Raw genomic sequence first — 20,763 nt, 5'->3', positions numbered from 1 at the left:
ACACAAACCTCGTTGACAGCAGACTCAATAGACAGGATGAACGATAACCTTTGAGTAATTAAGCTCGAAATCATGCAGGGGCGCCTTGCGCTTAACGAGAACTTTAGGTTGTTAGCGGGTGAAAAAGACAAGTAACTACACGAGTCAACTCCCCCCTTTTAAGAAGCATCGTCGTGATGCAACAAACAAGAAAGCAACAAATTAAAGCACACAAGGTAAAGAAAAAAATCAAGGACGCTTAAGCTCCGCCTTTCAGAGTTGAATGCGACGGCATTCTATCCCAGTCACTTTGGCCTATCTTGGTTGGGGGCGATGTGTGAAAACACCCCTGTACTTCGTATTAGGTGCCTGGTAAAGAGCCCGAGCTCGCCCTGGGGTTCTGTGCTTTGTTAAGGCACCATTGGGCGTGCGGGAATTCGACGTGCTTCCATAACCAGCTTTGCTTTTGCTCAATCTCGCACACTTTTCCTGAAACCCACAGCATACGGCGCACTTGGCCCTATCTTATCGCAGTTGGACTTTATATGGAGTTTTATGGAGCGTAACAAGGGGGGCAATTCGCCTAGAGTGTCCACGTGATTTCCAGAGTTACCAAATTTCGTTAGTGGTGACCCTATAGGATAGGTTAGCTTAGGTTAGGATAAGTCGCCCAAAAAAGTTCGTCGTCTCTTTCCAGCGTATATTACGTTGGGTCCTCCGTGCTGAACTTTGAAAAAGCCGCTTATACACACACACACACACACACATATATATATATATATATATATATATATATATATATATATATATATATATATATATATATATATATATATATATATATATATATATTGCCACTGCTTCTTCAGGGGCTGCATTTCTGATGCATGTTCCGGCACTTGCCCCATCATGCACTGTATAGCCAACAACGGTTCTTTCTAACGACAAAGCTTGCCTAAAACAATCGGCTGTTCTCTCTGAAACCACGACCTTATAGAAATTGCTGTCTACCTTTGTAACAACACGCCATGGGTCCAGACATCAACTTTGTCTCCGAAACATGAGACTTGACTAAAAATTAATGTGCGGCGAGCTTTTGCTTGCAATAATTCGCACATTGTCTCAATAATATTTTACTTTAGCCTCTAAATATTGATTATTAACCTGTGCGCAGACACTGCGGTGATAAAAATGATAAAAACGATAAGAGGCTTCGCATGAAACACAAGTTTAACTTCAACAATTGTAAACACACAAGCCGGCACCCTAGAAATGTGCCGCCTAAGTGCATCCCTCCTTTGTAATTAGCATGGGACGATGTTGTGTTGGTGCGCTGTATAAAAAGTACCGGTGCCAAATGTATACAGCCTACCGGGTCAACGAAGGAAACTGAATTTTTTCTAGATTAGCGCGCGCAAACTGAAATTGACGAGTACATTGCAAAGTTGACAATGCGAATTTTAGACTGTAGTCCTTTATTGCTAGTTGCAATTCACAAGCAGAGGAGAGAGTGGACGATATTTCGCAATCCCTAGTGCGCATACTTTTACACACTGGTGCACACTATAGAATGTACTTAAAATGAAAACATGAATTCTGGGAGTGTATATTGGCGACTATTATAAACTTAAAGTCCTTGTGAAGTTAAAAGCGGTGTTTAAAGAAGTTTTTATTTTCTTCCAGCAGAGGAAGAAGAAGAAGAAGCCGTGGAGTGCGGATACACATCGCGTCAGCTCCGCATTTTCTTATGATTCTCGGCGGAAAATCGCATTTTGTGGAGAAATCCATTGATCTTCAAAAGAACAGGTGCCAAGGAGTCCAAGGACACCATTCTCTACCAGGTGGGCCCGTTTTTCGGCCGTCAATCGGTCCTTCCTCTCGCTGCGCGTGGCGGTAGATCTACACCTAACTAGAACGCCTCGACACCTCGAACGGCTCCGCCGCAGCGGTGGCTGAGAGAGCTCGGCCTACCGACGTAGATACCCAGGCCCTGCTTCCTAATGGAAGTCGTGAGCGTGGACGGCGAAGAAATGCAACCGGAGGAGTTCGGAAAAGAATTAGGTTGGTGCGAAGTTAGAAGAGGCACAAAGAAGCGATGCAGCGGTGGTGCCGGATTGGCGGGACACGAGCAGCAGGAAAGAACCTTCGTCGGGGAAGCAAAAAATAGAAACAAATGGAAGAACGAACGCAAGGTGCGACAAATCATCAAAGCAAGTAGGCTGCCTAACCTACCAAAAGAAGACTACAGGGTTATCGTGCGTCCACGTGGCGGACTTAAGGTATCAGACTACAAGCTGGATCGCATTTACTACTGTCTGCGCAACGCTGCCGGGGTCGGCCGAGAGACAGCGGAGGAAGACAGCATATGCATAAACAGCAAACAAAATATAGTGGTGCTTAGCACGCCTTCCGAGGACCGAGCCAGGAAATATGGGGCTATCAATAAGCTACGCCTTGGAGAACAAGAATTTGAAGCAAGTGCTTACAGAGCAGCTCCTGATAATACACCCAAGGGTCTCATCAGAGGAATATCTCAGGAGGAGAGTCCGGAGGACATAGTGACCAGTCTGGTCACGCCACGCAATCCTGGAGTCTTGCACGCCAAGAGAATGGGTAACACTGACAACGTGATCGTTTTATTTGAAGGTTTTCACGTCCCAAGATATGTGAGGTATGGAGCGATGCTTATCCAATGCTCCTTGTATAAAAAACACATCGACATATGCTATGGATGCGGAAGAACAGGGCACAGGGCTGACGTGTGCCCCAACCCTGAAGACAAGATTTGCCGGGGGTGTGGGTGCAAGAATCCACAGCAGGATCACAACTGCAACGCTGAGTGCCAACTGTGCGGCAAAGACCACCTCACGGGAGACAAGAAGTGCCAAGCAAGATACAAGATACCGTACCTGGTCAGGAGACGCCGCTGGAAGCGACGGAGGAGGGAAGAAGAGGCCGAAGAGGAAGAGTACTACTACCACAACTACAATGAAAACAGAGGGAGCAACAATAATAATCATAAGACTGTAGCCAGCAAGCAGCCCTCGACCGACAGAGAAGACACAAGCAGGAAAAACTATGGAAGACACCGCTCCGGTTCCTTCCCGAGACTGCCACGGGAAGCCGGTCGCCAACGCTCCAGGTCCAGGTCCAGGACCAGATCGTGGACGAGATCAAGGTCGAGGTCCGGTTCGAGAACTAATCGAGGGGGAGACGGGAGCAAAGCACAGGTGAGCTCGGCAAGCGCGGTCTCCGGCACTGCTACTCAATCGCCTAAAGTTAAAGGGTCCGCCCTAGAACAGGAAATGACACAGATTAGAAACATGTTAGAACAGATTACCCGAGAGAATGCAATGCTTAAAGATGAGATCAAGCAGCTTAGGGCAGAAAACGCGAAGCTTCAGCAAGAAAAGAATGGCAACGCACCCTCCGCCAGTACGACGTCGACGCGGAGTCGGGCTCCAACGCCCGTTCCCACGCAAGCGAACGGAGAAGCACCACCACACAAAAGGAGGGCGCAAGAAACGGCTGAAGAAAAGAGCGTCTTTGCAATCAGCGAGGTTATGGGAACGTTCGATGGGTTACAGCAACAAATAACAAACATGTATGTAGAGATTAAACAACGATTCGATGGATTAGAGAATAGAGTAGCGGCACTAGAAAGCACACCAAAGGATATTAGGCCAGCAGGAGCAGGACCGGTTAAAAGCAAGCCGTATAGCAGGCCGAATGCGGTAGAAAATAGCAAGGCCACCGGGGAAGAACAGATAAATCAACATGGCGCCGCGTAACCAATACGCGATTTGGCAATGGAACTGCCGCGGGTATCGTCGCAAGCGAGGAAACCTGCAGCAGTTCATAACAAGTAAGGAGGCGCCAGATGTCATCGCCCTGCAGGAAACCGGGGGGATCTCAAAATTATCGGGGTATAAATCGTATAGTGCTTCCGGCGAGAAGGCAACCGTCACGACGCTCATACACAGAAACCTCTCGGCTGTCGAGCACGATACCGGTGTGCGCGGCATAGACCACGTCCTGATTGAAATAATCCCCTCCCGTAAAGATGAGGGAAGTCTATTTATTCTGAACATATATAGTCCACCACGGCACAAGCCCGAATTCGGCCCACTCTTCCGCAAAGTGCTGAGCGTAGCGCACAAGCAGGCACTAGTCGTGGTCGGCGATTTTAACGCACCACACGCGGCTTGGGGATACAGCATAGAGAACATTAAGGGCCGAAGCCTGTGGGCAGACGCTCAGCACGAAGGCCTAACGCTCATAACTGACCCTCAGGCACCAACCAGAATAGGAAACAGCGTAACCAACGACACGACACCAGATCTCACATTTACGAAGAATGTAGCAATTTCTCAATGGACAAACATGCAGGAAAGCTTAGGTAGTGACCACTACATCGTCGTCACAACGGTACAAGCAGGCCCAAGGAAAAAGAGGGGGAGAGAACTGAAGCTAGTAGAATGGGACTCTTTCCGCAAAATCCGACAAGATGATGCGGAAGACACTATAACGGACATAGAGAAATGGGCAGAGAAACTGCAAGAAAACATTAAACGGGCTACCAAAAACTGTTCCAGAGGAGGCAGGTATAGAGGAGATGGATAGCAGATTATTGCACATGTGGGAAGCGAAAGGTAGCATGCTGAAAAGATGGAAAAAGCAAAAACATAATCGGAAATTAAGGAAGAGAATTGTGGAATTAAACAAGGAAATCGAGATATATGCAAATAGGTTAACCCAACAGAAGTGGGAAGCCACGTGCGACTTGATGGAAAGGCAGATGGGAATGTCCAAGACCTGGAACATTCTCCGATGCCTCTTGCACCCCGGAAGTACAAAAACCATACAAAGACACAATCTACAGAAGGTTATACACAGCTACAACGGCACAGAAGAAGAGCTCTTCCGAGAGCTCCAAAAGATGTACGTTGGAGATGCGGATAGAGAAGTACTTCCGGATTACCTAGGTAACGAGAATCCAGATCTTGATACCCCTATTACGGAGGCAGAAGTCAGATATGAACTGACCAGGCTCAACTCGAAATCTGCACCAGGACCTGATGGGATAAGTAACAAAACACTTAGAAACTTCGACGATGTATTCATCCGAGCTCTCACGGACTACATGAATAACTGCTGGGAGCAAGGCAGCATTCCAAGTCAATGGAAATCTTACTTTCAGCTCAAAGAAATGTCGCTTTGGCCAACGAGAGCCGCTAGTTCTTCGAGATATAGAGGACAAGCACGCTGTAAGACCAGACCCACACAAGGTTGCTACAGCTAGTGACTTGAAAGAAACGCAGTGAAAATGTGAGCTGAGAAGCTCCTTGGATTCTTGTTCATGCTGCCTTCCTTCTCGCTTGATTGCGGCTCAAGGATATGCCTTTCACATGAAGAGCATATTTCGATTACTCGTTTCGTCAGCTGAAGTTCCTGCTCTCTTCAGGTCCAATGTTTTGTCATGTTGACCCCTCTACCACAACATAAATGCACACCAATGCGAGTGAAATCGGCCTCGGCGCCGTCCTTTTCCCCTGTTTTCTGGACGCCGAGCCTGCCTGACGCCTACGCCAGCCATTCATTGAGCAAGGCTGAACGGAATTACATCGACACTGAGCAGGTGAGTTTCGCTGTTGTTTTCGCTGTCCAAAAGCTCCGCACATATCTCTATGGGCGCCTTTTTACAATAGCGCTGACCGACGTCACTTAGGGACTCCAAGCTGTCTTTTCCGATGAGGAACGCACACGTCTTCTGCGATCCCTTATATGAGATCACCAACTTCTTCCTCCTCTTGTTCCGTCGAGCTGTCGCTTTCGCGTAACAATATGAAACATGCGAGGCACCATTACACGTATTCAGTAATGACTTTAATGGTTTTTGCGCAGTCTCCCGCTGAGACATATGCAATATGGGCTATGCAGTGCATTTTTTACTGCATTTCAGCCGAAATACGTATAGTTAATGTCCGTAAAATCCGTGAATTTATATGTATTGCCTCGGAGGTAGGGAATATCTTGAACACGCTGCCGACAGAAGCATGAGACTTGATAATTGGCTTAGCTGCCTCAATATACGACCGGTAATCCAATATATAGAAAATCACCTGACGCAAACCTTTCGTTGCTCTAAAGCGTAAACCTGCTGTTCAGGGTATGAAGCACTAGAGCCTGCAGAGTAACATAACTGCATATTGCCCTATTTCTAATTTGATATTGCTTTCGCAATACAACGTAGATGAGCACTAAGGGTATATACAAATGTAGAGATCAGTTCTATGACTTTAATGTTGCTTCAGTTACATCGACCACATAGGCACGAGATAACACACACACACACACACACACACACACACACACACACATAGGGGAATCGCACTAGTTCTATAACAAATAAATTTTCTTTTTTTTCTATTGGGCATTCTGAATGGAGCCGCTTTAAGATTTCTTGATCCGTGAAGTACACATGCAAGCTAAGTAGGGAAAGAAATATTTCGGCTTCTTTTCTCACGCACATTTTCGTTCAGTTAAAAAAGAGAGAGAGAGAACAACAACTACGGCCAATGTTCCTGTGAAAGCTGATCCCCCATAATATTTTAAAAGAAATCTTGCAAGCAACTGGACAGATCGAGCAAACTTAGCTCACGCTGAGACTTAAGGTAGTGCCAACAATCTCGCTTGCAGCTGCTATGAGTCACCCCTCCAAAAAGAAGCATGTTATTGTACTTTTCATGACGCAGCTCCGGCAATTGTGTGCATATTTTCTGGAAAGTATTCACGTGTAGAAGTCTATTTACAGCACTTGCATTTCCGTGGCTTGCTATCGTCGGCGGCAGCTGGAACCCGAATCCATTCCACAGCGCGAAGCCGTGTTCGCGCCACCGCATTGTTTCATGCATTCTATACAAGTGGTTCCAGCTATTGTTAGCAAAGCCACTTACATAAAAATATAGCTCCGAGTGAAAATTATGACGCCTGCCGTGTTTGGTCATCAGTCCTCTTGCATCATGAAGTTTACAGGCGCTTCTGTCACTCCATGCACGCACACACACACGCACACACATGCAAGCATAGACACACAGTAGCTACTTGGTTGCCCTTGAGTGCAGCGAACTTTGTATTGGAACGCCAACCCAGAGAACTGCTTCTTAACTGAAGAAAACGCAAAGCAGCAAGACATGCTTTTAAGAGAGAAAACATTGAGGTACTAAATGAAGCTCGAAGTCTAATGTAACGCCTCAGACTTCGTATAGCGCATGTAAATTCCTAACCTCGTGTCGTGCGGGATATTATCGTACTGAAATTGCAAGCAGTCAGCAGTTTCCTTGCCCTCAGTTTCGGTGGGAAAACTCTATTCCCACTTTGCAACTAGCACTGTCCCGATGGAAAATGTTGTCAATAATTCAAAATAAAATACTGGATTCCAGTGTCGGACGATTACAGACCATTCATATGATTGAATGTCGGTACCCCGCTATCGCAACAATTCACTGCATTTTTCTCGGGCACGGTCCAGCTTTGAGCTGGACTCGAGAAAAGGGAAAGTAGCAACATTCTGTGCATAGTATAACATACCGGTACGTAGTGCTGTAGTCACCGTGAATACTAATGCATTCTTTTGCACAACACAAAAAAAAACATACATTTAGGACCACGAAAATTGATCAGTGTGATCATGACAACTGCGTAAGAAGAGTTTGGAGACATGTAGAGAGTCTGTTCCAATTGGTAAATTTTTGACCCTGGAAAAGAAAAGAACGAACATGTGCTTGAAACACTGATGCCCGCCCGCATGCGTATCTCGTAACAGTCTATTCTTTCTGTCCAGCCTCCTTTCTCGGTATATTGTAGCAAACAATGGGGCTGAATTTTCTGGTTGGGTGCGTTCAGAATGGTAAGGCCAACACTACGATTGGCTGCTGCCTCGCCTTGCGTGTATATTTAACCTAATAACCTCTTGGGTGAAGATACTCGATTGTCCGGCCTTGCCTGCTTCTCCCACTCTCTCTTTTATTTCTGCTGTCATGCAACTCTATATGCTAGGGAAATGCAAATGTTAGGTCTCCTCGGTTTGGATGCACGCCTAATGTCTTTAGTTCAGGTGAGTAAATATTCCGTTTTGTCCAACAGTCGCCTTTCGGTATATAACATATAATGGCAATAACCATCAAAACAATCCCCAACAGCACAGAGAACAAAGATTATGCCAGTGCTAGACTTCAAACTTAAATGGAATCGTCTGGCGATACACAAGGGGTAACTGCTGCCCGCCATTGGCTAGAGCGTTCGATCAACTACCTTGTTGAGCATAGGTCTTATCAGGGTTCTTGAGTAACATTTTTCTCGTCATTAAACTTGCGGCTGACGCTACGAATGGGTTTCATAACCACCAGTGCTTCACATGCCCAGGCGCTGGCACACATAGAAGGGCATCAGAGCAGACGGCGGACGGATGCTACTGGGGTTTTGTGTGTACGCTGGCTTTTGCGCAAACGTCTATTCTCGTTATCGGCATGTGAACATTGGAGGTAGAACGTGAAATTTCCCGTACTGTTTAAGTAGAGGGTTCAAAAATTGAAAGGGGAACAACTTCAAATACAACAAGGCGCTGTTTCGTTTACAGATTCGCGTACATTTGTGCGAGTGGGCTAATTCAAGCTGTATAAGGTACACTTAGGAGTACTCCACGGCTAGAAATCGACTACAGGGAGATTGAACGTCGCAGTTTCTTGTAATAATTCGTAAAAAACTTGCGCTGCTCTTTTGTGGTTGCTCGCCTTTCAATTTCTTTTTTCACTGCGCAACTATCTCCTTGTGGTGACAGGGATGCTTTGTGATAGTGGCAATGGTTAACGTTGTTCTGTACACGAGTGTCTGTCCGGCTGCACGGATGCGGACGAAACAGAATTCTTGTTTTGTTTTCCTACAGATGCGCCTCTACGAGGTAAGACAGAGCAAGACCTTCAGCGGCAAGTGACTCTGGGCTTCATACTTGAATGAAAACATGTCCGCATGAGTGAATAACATTTTGATGCCGAAGCCATTATTTGTGGAGACATATGTACAGAGAATGGAAATTTTGTATTTTGGAATTTGAGTGAGTTAAGCTCAAAACATTCGTAATTCCTAGAATGTCTGGAGGCCTACCGGCTTGCTTAATTTTGTAAGCCTTGTATAGTGACATGTTATCAGTCAGCTAAGTAAATTAGGCAACTCACTAAACTAACTGACCAATATGAATAACGTATTGCCTGAAAACATTGTGCATCTGCGAAATACACCTCTATTACTTTGTTTATATAAATATCCAATTTAATAGTAGCTTAATAACTTAGTAACCTAATAAGTTACCTAGACAAAAACTAGTAACTCACTAAACTAGTTAAATATATAATTATTAGGTAACCTAAAAAACTGCTAATTAGCTTGCCTAACTTACTAAATAAAGTTAGTAACAACGTTTTAATGACAGCACAAATCCATACACAAAAAATATTCATTTTCTATTTAAGCGCACAAAGCAGAAGAATAATAAGCACAATGAAAAAAAGGAATAATAATTTGCGGATAGTTTTTTAGCAATACAGCCACCTATGGCTGTATATGGAACTAGTAGAGGGCTCTTGTCTTATGTGACTCATTAGGTGCACATTTCTACCGTCATACTACCGGTATACCATCACTGCAACCTACGATCTTCTATTGGTCTGTCACCTCTGAGCGTTTTTTTCGAAACAAAGCCCACCTGACGAGTGCCAAAATTCTTCCTCCTGTGCGGTACCTTCTCAGAACCAACGAATGGCGCTTTCTGGCTCTTATTAGGTGTTGCCACAATGCTCTTATGAAGAAACTTTGTAATCAATACCTCCACTTAACAAGAAAGGCAACACTTCTAAATAAAGGGACAAATAAGCAACCTAATTATATTAAATACCTGAAGAAATATAAAAATTTACATCTAGCTAACGTAACAAATATCAACTATCCTAATTATTAACTCTTCACTAACTAGAATTCCCAATTACTAACATAACTGAACTTGATACCCAAACAAAACTATCTACCCTACGTATCTAACCAAACTAACTACATAATAGTGCAATACGGGGCCAAATAACGTAAAATTATTCGAATATGTTTTTATTCCATTCCCCTGACGTCAAATTTACGTAACTGCGACGCAAGCACCGGGCGCTGACCCGCAACGTGGTCTTAATAGCCCAGTCAAACGCTCTCCTTGTTTGCAGCAGGTCACATTTGTTTGCGTTACAAACAAATAACATTGCCTCCATTGAGCGGTTTCTGTTATTTAATTGGCTGACAAGAGGCGTAGAGCACGCTCAAGTAGAGAGGGGGTTCTATGGGGCCGAACTGCCACAGTGAAAATAGGTGACCGCAGGACGAGGGTGGTGCCGGTGCCTGCCATTCGCCTGCTACACCTTACTTTGCTTACGGTGGCTGGTCTAAAATCGCGGCGCCGTGCAAGGAGCTCGAAAAGTGCTGCCAGATCGGATGCTCAGCAAAGAAGAGTTGGCGATGTCGGTTACGTATTCAAAGGGCTCTATAAAGTTATACGGTCACGCAAAAAGTTTTATTACATGCAAATAAACCCATGCTCTCCGGCAGGTCTGAGTAGCCAGTGCCTTAGTGATCGGCGGGCAGCCATTTTCTATACCTTTTAGAACGGGGCAGCCTTCGGCTATTCAGAAAGAAAATCATTTTTGTTTGGCACATTCATCATCATCATCATCAGCCTGGTTACGCCCACTGCATGGCAAAGGCCTCTCCCATACTTTTCCAAATTCCCAGGTCATGTACTAATTGTGGCAATGTTGTCCCTGCAAACTTCTTGATGTCGTCCACCCACCCAACTTTCTGCCACTCCCTGATACGCTTCCCTTCCCTTGGAATCCAGTCCGTAACCCTTAATGACCATCGATTGTCGTCCCTCCTCAATACATGTCCTGCACATGCCCATTTCTTTTTCTTGATTTCAACTAAGATGTCAAAACACGCGCTTGTTCCCTCACCCAATCTGCTCTTTTCTTATGCCTTAACGTTACACCCATCATTCTTCTTTCCATAGCTCGTTGCGTCATCCTGAACTTAAGCAGAACCCTTTTCGTAAGCCTCCAGGTTTCTGCCCCATACGCGAGTACTGGTAAAACACCGCTGTTATATAGTTTTCTCTAGAGGGATAATGACAACCTGCTGTTCATTATTTGAGAATGGCTGCCAAACGCATCCCAACCCATTCGTATTCTTCTTATTATTTCAGTCTCGTGATCCGGATCCATGGTCACTGCCTGCCCTAAGTAAATGTATTACTTACCACTTCCAGTGCCTCGCTACCTATCGTAAACTGTTGTTCTCTTCCGAGACTGTTAAACATTACTTTAGTTTTCTGCAGATAAATTTTTAGACCCACCCTTCTGCTTTGCCTCTCCAGGTCAGTGAGCATATGCATTGCCATTGGTCCCCTGAGTTACTAAGCAAGGCAATATCATCAGCGAATCGCAAGTTACCAAGGTATTCTCCAGGAACTCTTATACACAATTCTTCCCACTTCAGGCCTCTGAATACCTCCTCTAAGCACGCTGTGAATAGTATAGGAGAGATCGTATTCCCTGCCTGACGCCTTTCTTTATTGGGATTTTGTTGCTTTCTTATGGAGGACTACGGTGACTATGGAGCTGCTATACATAACTTTCAGTAATTTTACACATGGCTAGTCAATACCCTTATTCCGTAATGCCTCCATGACTGCTGCGGTTTCGACTGAATCAAACGCTTTTTCGTAATCTATGAAAGCTATATATAAGGGTTGGTTATATTCGGCACATTTCTCTATCACCTGATCGATAGTGTGCATATGGTCTATTATTGAGTAGCCTTTACGGAATTCTGCCTGGTCCTTTGGTTGACACAAGTCTAAGGTGTTTCTGCTTACATTTGTGATTACCTTAGTAAATACTTTGTTTGCAGCAGACAGTAAGCTGATCGGTCTATAATTTTTCAAATCTTTGGCATCCCCTTTCTTATGGATTAGGATTATGTTAGCGTTCTTCCAGGATTCCGGTACGCTCGAGGTCATGAGACATTGTGCATACAGGGTGGCCAGTTTTTCTAGAACAATGTGCCCACCTTCCTTCAACAAATCTGCTGTTACTTGATCCTCCCCAGCTGCCTTCCCCCTTTGCATAGCTCCAAAGGCGTTCTTTACATCTTCCGGCGTTACTTGTGGGATTTCAAATTCCTCTCCACTATTCTCTCTCACATTATCGTCGCGGGTGCTACTGGTACTGTATAAATCTCTCTAGAACTCCTCAGCCACTTCAACTATCTTATCCATATTAGTAATGATTTTGCCGGCTTGATCCCTTAATGCATACCTTCGGCATATTAATGCATCTTTATTGAGTACACGTCACTTTGACGTGGTGACTTTCGCGGTTTTGTGATGTTGCGTGTCGGACAGGTGAAGTGAAGGTGGCCCGAAAATTTTTGGCCAATTGTGAAGGGCTGATTGCAGAACTGGAAATGAAAAGTTTGTAATAGCTTTATGTTACAGCTCCCATGGGCAGCCGTGCTGAAATCTTCGTGGGAGGAATGTGACTTGCGGAAGGCAGCTCATCACACAACGCTGCCGTAAATAATTTAAGAACAAACAACTTGGAGGCCTAATTTCTTGCCTGAAGCTTCCATTGCATGTTCGGTTGCATATTCACTCTGCAAACATGCCGAAATAAATGTGTCAGAGGTGCCTTTCCTGGTCGAAGATTTCCATAGGCGCGCATCTCGGCCATCCTATTGCGGTAGATCGATGGCCTTGGGCTTATGTCAGCGGCTACGGTGCCACGTCCTGTCATCGTGTAAAATTTCGGGGAAGTTTCCTAACCAGGAATTTGATGGAGGGCATACTCAGTTTCCCGCTCGGCTAAGCTTTGCTCGACGACAGCCAGTGTACATAGAGAGCGCGAAATGCGCGAAAGCTGGAAGCAGTAAAATGTCAAGATAAAGCCACTTGTGTCAACAGGAGCGCAGCATGTGCACCTCACTTCGTCATTTCCAAATACAGAAAACTGTATTTCTGTAAAAATAGAAAACGCATTGTCACGCGTCAGCGCCCCCTACTGGTATTGACGCGATATTGCAATACCATGACGTACCGCTATGTGTCTTACAACTCGGCGCAATCCGTTTGCCGTGCCTTTCTGGGTCGCCACAGAGGCATGTCTCTTCTTTCGTGCACTATCTATCTATCCACCGTCGAAAGGGAGTCGTGTAAACACTGTCGCACCAACAATTCCCTTTCTTTCAGACAGATTAAAACTGAAAGCTTTTTCTTCATCTTATGTGCACAGGTAGCACACTAGGTGGAACTATGCACTAATTAAAGAAATAAGCGATGGTTTTACCACATGACAGCTGCTTTTGCGGCAGCCCACGAGACCTATAGTGATATTAAACCAAGAATGAATCTAGATGAGCCAATTAAGTTTGAGGGGTTCTGTGGGTAGAGTTTATGTCGTGATGCTATTCGCTCCTTCACCTGAGAGCGTCGCCAGAGTTCGCGAAGTTGCTGAAGTTTGCCAAACTTGGAATTTCTAGCATAGCACCCAGGAATAGAGGTAGTTAAGGGCCCCAAACCACTCCCGACTTTGTTTAAACATTTCCTGTAAACGCGCGCATCGATTTCAGAATACCGTCACGACCAACGGTGCCAAACGCTGCAGCGCTACTCGCCGCGTGCGCGCTACAAAATAAAAAAAACCATGCTCCTCTGCGGGCCTTTCCGCTATACCCAGCGCCCGTCCTGACGTAACCAGGGTGCATCTGGTGATGTCATCAGGAGTAGACACTGTCGATTGGTTGAACAAGCATCTACGACTTTCGGTTAGTCTGCTAGCAGGTACGCGCGCTCACTGCTCTCCCTCGTCGTGTTCTGCACACTTGCGAATTCGTAACTACGGCGCGCTACGCAAGTGATAACTCGCTCGCGTTCCAACACAGTCGTGCTTAGCGGTCTGGTTAGCTGCGCGAACAGGGTCCAACAATATTTTGCGATGGCTAAAAGACATCTGTGTGCGATGCTTGCGTGCAAGAACGCCGACTGGGAAAACGAAACGACGTGACACCAGCTGCCTCGTGATTACTCCCTGCGCAATGCCTGGCTTGAGCGCATTGGAGTTCTGGCATGCAGAATCATAGCGCAATGACAATTTACCTATTTGTGCGCGCCGCTTTGGTGCTGCAGGCGCACCTGCATTGACGATGACTCTAGCGTGGAATGGGCCAACGGCCAGTGGGCGAGAACAGCAAAGCGTAATAACCCCTATCGTGGCCACGATCTAGGGAAGGCCGCGACGGTGGCTGTTCATTTCCGGCGGAAGTGCTTCGGCACGGCGCGTCAACGCACGGCTCCATTATATTGGCGAGGCTTTCTAGACGCGCACAACACAAGGTTTATAGCGGCAGTCTATCACCATTTTGAAAAATTCTCGCGGCTACGTGTTCGTTAGAGACTCATGCGCAGCTGCCACACCACAACTAAATTTCGACCTGTGATCGGTTTAGGGGCCCTTTACGGCACAGTTCGAACTCCCAAATTCCAACTACAATTTCACTCACTAGAGGTCATTGACGTGAGGAAAAATAAACGAACCCCCGACATATGTGTAGCAATGTCTAGTTATCAATTCAATAGTTCCTTTACCTTCAAGAGTTTCTTTTACATATTTAGAACTTTCGTAACATCGTATTCATGAAATTGTCGAGATGTCCGTAGATGAATTTTGCCACAAGAAACAGTGCTACGAGATATGTGATGTGCAGCTATCTTACGCCTTATTGCTTAACCTCTTGAAAAGTGTGCTTACCTATGCGATAGCGCCTTTGCAAAAACTTCCATACCAGCCTCTTATCGTTACAAGGCTACAAGAGGAGGTTATTATTGACATTCCCAGTATATGTTCACGTAGACCATTCCACTTAACGTGAATTAGTCGGGAAAGACATGAGGGAAACCCCGCATCTGGTCTCCAAGCTAAATCAATCTAACCCGTCTTATGATCACTGGATTTTTTTAATGGACATATTTCACTGAGTACAATGTTTACTGTGTGAAAGACTATGGCGCACTGTTGTACTATATTTTTGTGTCAATATTGCAGACCACAGTACAAGACATACTAAAGAGCACGTCACTATGAGGTGATTGAAGGGAATAAAAATTCTCGGTATACCATTGCGCTGGATAAGCATATGTTCTGGGTAAATTGCATTGAACTGTCCCTCGAGGACCATAAAAAACCTGTAAACAAGAAAAATATGTTTTTTTACATTCTGTTTTTCCGGAGGTATACCATATGTGTGCTTGTCTTACTTTTTCTTCGGCGCGCCGTAGTAAAAAGTCTTTTGAAGAAAATAGATGTGTCTGTCTCATTTATTATAACGTCTACTTTGTACTGCGCATGTCTTCTTCCGGTAACATTGTACGTCCACAAAGGCTCCTTCGTAACCACAAACTGAAAGATGACGAAATACACGATTATCGGTGATGCACTTTATGTGCAATAAAATACCAGCGAGATGCTTCAAAGCATGAAATTGTCGACATTTACCGTGCGGCGCTGCATTTAGATCGCACAATTGTATTTGTCTTCGTCGTTAACACCGATGCAAACGATGTGCATCAGTGTGCACTGAAGCGAACATTTTTTGTTTTACAATGAATTCGCAAGGTTTTCTGCGAATACAAGGGGATTCACTTTATATTGCATGTAAATATTTTGTTTTACTGAGCATTTTCTTTACCTGATATTGGCAAGCTGCAGTAAAATCGAAGAACACAATTTGTAATAGAAAGTGCATATGTAACCAAAATCAAATTTATGCCGCCCAGAGGGTGCTAGATATAAGTAACAATGATTTACGACACGCACGCTGGGCAGTCATAATTTCCAAACTCTCAGATCAAGTTGGTGTGCCATTTCTATTTGCACATTCAATGAAAATAAACGTGTCAATGTTTTTAAATTCTTACATCTTGCACAAAGTCTTTATAAAGTAAGCGAATCTTGCGCCTGACCGTGATATACCCACCAAATGTCTTTTCTGTTACTTTCATTGTGCCATCCTACGCACTGAATATTTTACTTACAGCTTTCTATTCTAAGAGATAAATTTCAAAGAAACACAAACTAGGAAGAATATATAAGAAAGGCGGGCAATTCACGCTTGACTACGTCGGTAACCATGGTCCTGTGGGGAAAAAGCTGCAGGAGAGCAAGAACCAATTTCAATATGTGTATAAATAGCATTGGAAAGAGGAAAAATGAAGAAGGAAGTATTATCAGCATATGTGTAAAACGGCCTTAGGTGCACGACATAGAACACCTCATGGAGGTGTTCGAAACCACTTAAATATCTGACACCATCGTGCTAGTACAGTGAGCCAACATATCGGAGCAGATTGTATAACACGATCTATGGTCGGAAATGTTCACACTATGAACCCATCGGTATACCGGCGTGAAAACCAGAACACGGTCATCGCGCTTGGGGTGTGGGTAGCTTCAGCAATTCACATGGCTATGAAGGTTAAATGCGAGAAGTTGTGTGGGGCGTCAATAATATCCCTATCTATAATGTTCCGAAGCATAGCATCGTGTGTCATGAACCACGCCATCCTTGTTGCCACTTAATTTCAGTAGTGTAAGAGAAAGTTCCATATAGAAGGGAACGTCACGCGCCTCCTACTGGATGTCGACATACGTGATTAGCATGAAGCTGATTGCCTTTTTAAGCGTTCCGGGGGGACTTTTGGGTGATCATGGCAAGCTGTTTGTATTGCGCCGGCTTGCGCAGCTCTGTTGCCGGATCAGTTTCTTAAGCTCTGTAACAAAATGTGTGGCACTGTGGGGTGATGGTTGCTGGGGTGCCCTATCACTATAAAATGTTGCCGACGATCACGTCTTCGGCTACACCATGCGCGAGCATTAAACAAGCTACGTGCTTGTATGCAACGCCAAACAATTGAAGCTAATCTTCCCCACAAATTTGAGCACGAGAGCAACTGAATTTCTCACTTTGAATTGAAGACGCACAAAACTTTGTCGCCGTCCACGCGGAAGCACCTGGCATCGCCTGGTGCATATTGCCAGCGTCATCTCGGTCACTGAGGCCTCTGTAAGATATTCTGTGTCTATTGGGAATTTTTTACAGTCGTCAAGCAAACAGGTCTTCCTTCACAACCTACATCGCCAAACTGTCGGTCCCTCTTAGTTGTTACTGCTGTCGAGTCATCTGTTCCACAAAGACCGCAAGGTTCCTGCTTTAGAGCTGCATTTGGGTATCGATGGGGAATTGGACCATTTTTTACAGGAAATATTAGAAACATTCGGAAGTAAGCCGAAGAACCTCACATTTCTATAGATGAGAGTTGATACTCGAATGGCGTTCCACGTAACATTTCTTTCGCGCAGCGTTCTTCGCTCTTCCATGTATATGCAGCGACCATTTCAAATGTATCCAACCAGCTATTGGTGTGATTCGATGAAGGCCAATAGAAGATTCGTTATTTTATTTGTCGTAGCACAATAGTTGGACACGAAACTGGAGCCTTTTCCGTTGCGAACCTAGCCGTGTCTGGCAGATGTCCGTGTTTCTGGGTTATTACTTGCCGCCTGAGGTGCTCTACCTAGTCTACGGTGCGGTGGTCTCTACTAAAAGGGTGGCGCTGATGGTTCCTTTGTGGTGCAATAGCTTATGTGTGCTCCTATAGAATTACATCATCATATAAACTCCGAAACTACAGCTAGTGTTGGGACACTCGTTATCATGCATGTTTTGTTTTACGTGGGTCCCATTTCGAAACACAGGCTTTCTGCCAGCATAATGAGTGGAACTGTAATGAACTTCGTCTCAATATCGCGGATGGTATTGGAAGATTTTACACTGTTAAGTGTGGCCACATGGTTTCGCAGCAGCCTTCAACGCAACATTTGGAACTGCACTCAAATTTCTACCAATCCAAAAGGAGCTGCATAAAAGGTGAGGGAGTTGGCATAATCGAAAAGGACAATAATAGTCACACATGAGAGCTTACAGCGCGGAACATTGGCCACTGGTCACGCTGCGCTTGCTGTGCATGCTGCTATAGTGTTTTTGGCAAGACTTTATTAATTAGAGAGTTTTGCTTTTGTATGATATGTCTTGCGTGTTGGTGCTACCAGATACGTTGCGTCGCATCCGCACTGGAAGCGAGCACTCTGCAGCTTGATCAATGAATACATTCGCTCAGCTCCTACGAAACAAATGGGGTTCACAGTAGATGGACTCCGGGAGAGCGTTTGTGGATATCGATAAATTTCACCATCTGGTTCAATTTCACTATCTTCTCAGCTCTGATTGGCCCATAACTGCTGCTATGCCCTTTGACAGTGGCTCAAAAGCCCGCCGTTGCAGACTCAAAGTCCGATAAAGCACCCTACGTAAACAAATGTACAACCTTTTGTCGTATCTTGCGAAACAATAATCATCATCTCACTCTAAAAAAAGTTTACACTCTTTGCATTGTATTTTGTCGCAAAACATTGTCTTCTGTCTTGCCCGCATTTCCTTTCTTTAACGCTGCGAGCCTGGTAGTAACAAACGGCTTGCGCGTTATCAGCTTGACGCAGCATTCACTACAGGGAAGTAGAGAGCGCCGAGTTTTCAAGAGAGGAAACGCAAGCGAGACCGTTTCAGGAGTCATGTTGTCTGTTGTCGATCATATTATAATTTTCAGCAAATGTCGAAAAATGATTGAAAACAATATGCTGAAGGAAGACCTTAGAACATATGCACAACAGTGATATTGGCCTATAAGAATAAAGTAATGATGAGTCATCTCCTTTAGGTACGGGTAGAATTTTGCTGCATTTCCAATGAAAGGAAAGTCTGCTTTGGATGATGAAAGGTTGAGCATAGAATATAAATATTCACTGCAGGAAACGAAAGATTCGTAGCAGTGAAGAAATAGGAACCACATGTAGTTTATGCACAAACAGCGGAATTAACAGAAAGCTTCCTTTGCTTGGACCATATTTTATTTATTTTTAATTACTCAGCGTTGATTTATACACAGTGAATGTATTGGATGACAAGGCTAAACGCAGAACATTCTCTGCCTGACTAAGACCCTGTCACCCATACTTGCTCAACAGTAAGGTAGCATATCATAAAATGTAGTATACACACATATCAATAGCGTCGATTACACATACATAGCATAAATTACGAACATACATGCAATAAATACAAGAATCATTGTACAGCTTTCTAAGTAAAAAACAGTTTAGATCCAACATAGTAATTGTGAATATGAAAAAAAGTTCTCTATATATACAAGCACAATACAAAACCAACTTAAAATGATTATACATAAAACACACAAGAAACCAATTAGCACAATGACAATGAGAAAGGGAAAGCAAATATTGTTTCGTGGTACTTTTACAGCAGTTTAATGATCTGAAGTTTTATGCAATAGTGATCCTGTTCGGATGTCCACTTATAATAATTTATATGTATGGTTGGTGTGGTCATATATATATATATATATATATATATATATATATATATATATATATATATATATATATATATATATTGTACAAATCTTGTGTACCATAATAGCTCGACCAATAATATATGTCCATGAGCTTGGTAGGATCTGAATGCCAGGTAATAACGGTCGTATTCTGGGCATGCTGGGTTTCTTGTCACAGCTTTAACAGGGGGAATTGAAATCTATAGCCCCTACACATTTCTCTCCACAATGGCGCTTCTACGCAGGACCCGGGTCCCTCAGGCACATTGCAGGGGGTTGCACGCATGCACCATTACATCATCCGCACCTTTAACAAACCAATGAGACTTTTCAAAGGGTACAGGCCAGCTCCGACCTCGAGGATCAGCGACGGCTGATTGCCAAGCCCCAGGACGAGGCTACAGCTCAATGCATCCCGGAATCAGGACGCCTTTTCAACGCTTCACTTATGTAATATATTTGTTTATTCTGTCTCTCTCTCTTCATGCGCACTGGATTAAATGCAGATGTGCTGTTAACAAATGTGACTTATGAATAGAATTTACAGACATAGTAAAAGCTACACCAATGATGGCGCTCTCTAACTAATGTACTAAAAAAAAAAGATTTCTTGTCTTCTTTTTGGCGTATGGACAATCTACTTTTATAGGGACAGTAGAAAAACAATACATTTTTGTGTCAGTTACTCTTCTACAAGCGCTGGCTGGTTTCCCCAGACTCTACATTTATTCACAAGCATTTCACGCGCCTGTATAAAGAAAAAAAAAACGGTATGTGTTCAAGTATATAATATTTCAAGCAATGGGTATGCTTTTAAACCATGTGTACGCACCGCAAAGGGCTATTGAAAGTTAGCCGTTTGAAGATATTCCTGAGAGTGCCTGTGATTTCCACAGTTAAGGCGATTCGTCGACACTCTTCTATTATTTACCTATGCACTGCAGCACAAATGCGTTTATTGTTACCGCGGCCACGGCTGTTCCATGTGTGTATTCTTACTCTCGTGCGGCCAACTGGCGACCGTATGTCGGCCACCTGCTTCTTTCCCTAGGAGACTGTCTGTAGTTGTTCTTTTAAACAAGAAAAAAACATCAGACGAAGGATGCGTGACTTATTATGAAAAATAATTTCCGTTCTTTATTCTTTTTTTTAGCTTACTGTTTACATATTACAAA

General features: G+C 44.2%; 1 protein-coding gene across 1 annotated transcript; it reads left to right on the top strand.

Annotated features, from left to right (window-relative positions):
* The first annotated feature begins 1,979 nt into the window (after nt 1–1,979).
* On the top strand, nt 1,980–20,055 carry LOC139047851 (uncharacterized). The gene is made up of 2 exons (XM_070521993.1): nt 1,980–3,209; nt 19,834–20,055. The coding sequence occupies exons 1-2, from the start codon at nt 1,980–1,982 to the stop codon at nt 19,963–19,965; spliced, it is 1,362 nt and encodes a 453-aa protein (XP_070378094.1). The 3' UTR covers nt 19,966–20,055.
* Nucleotides 20,056–20,763: the final 708 nt, after the last annotated feature.

Source organism: Dermacentor albipictus, chromosome 7 (assembly GCF_038994185.2).
Source record: "Dermacentor albipictus isolate Rhodes 1998 colony chromosome 7, USDA_Dalb.pri_finalv2, whole genome shotgun sequence".
NCBI lineage: Eukaryota > Metazoa > Arthropoda > Arachnida > Ixodida > Ixodidae > Dermacentor > Dermacentor albipictus.
The sequence above is the reverse complement of the archived record's forward strand: the minus strand, read 5'-3'. Positions and strand labels throughout refer to the sequence as shown.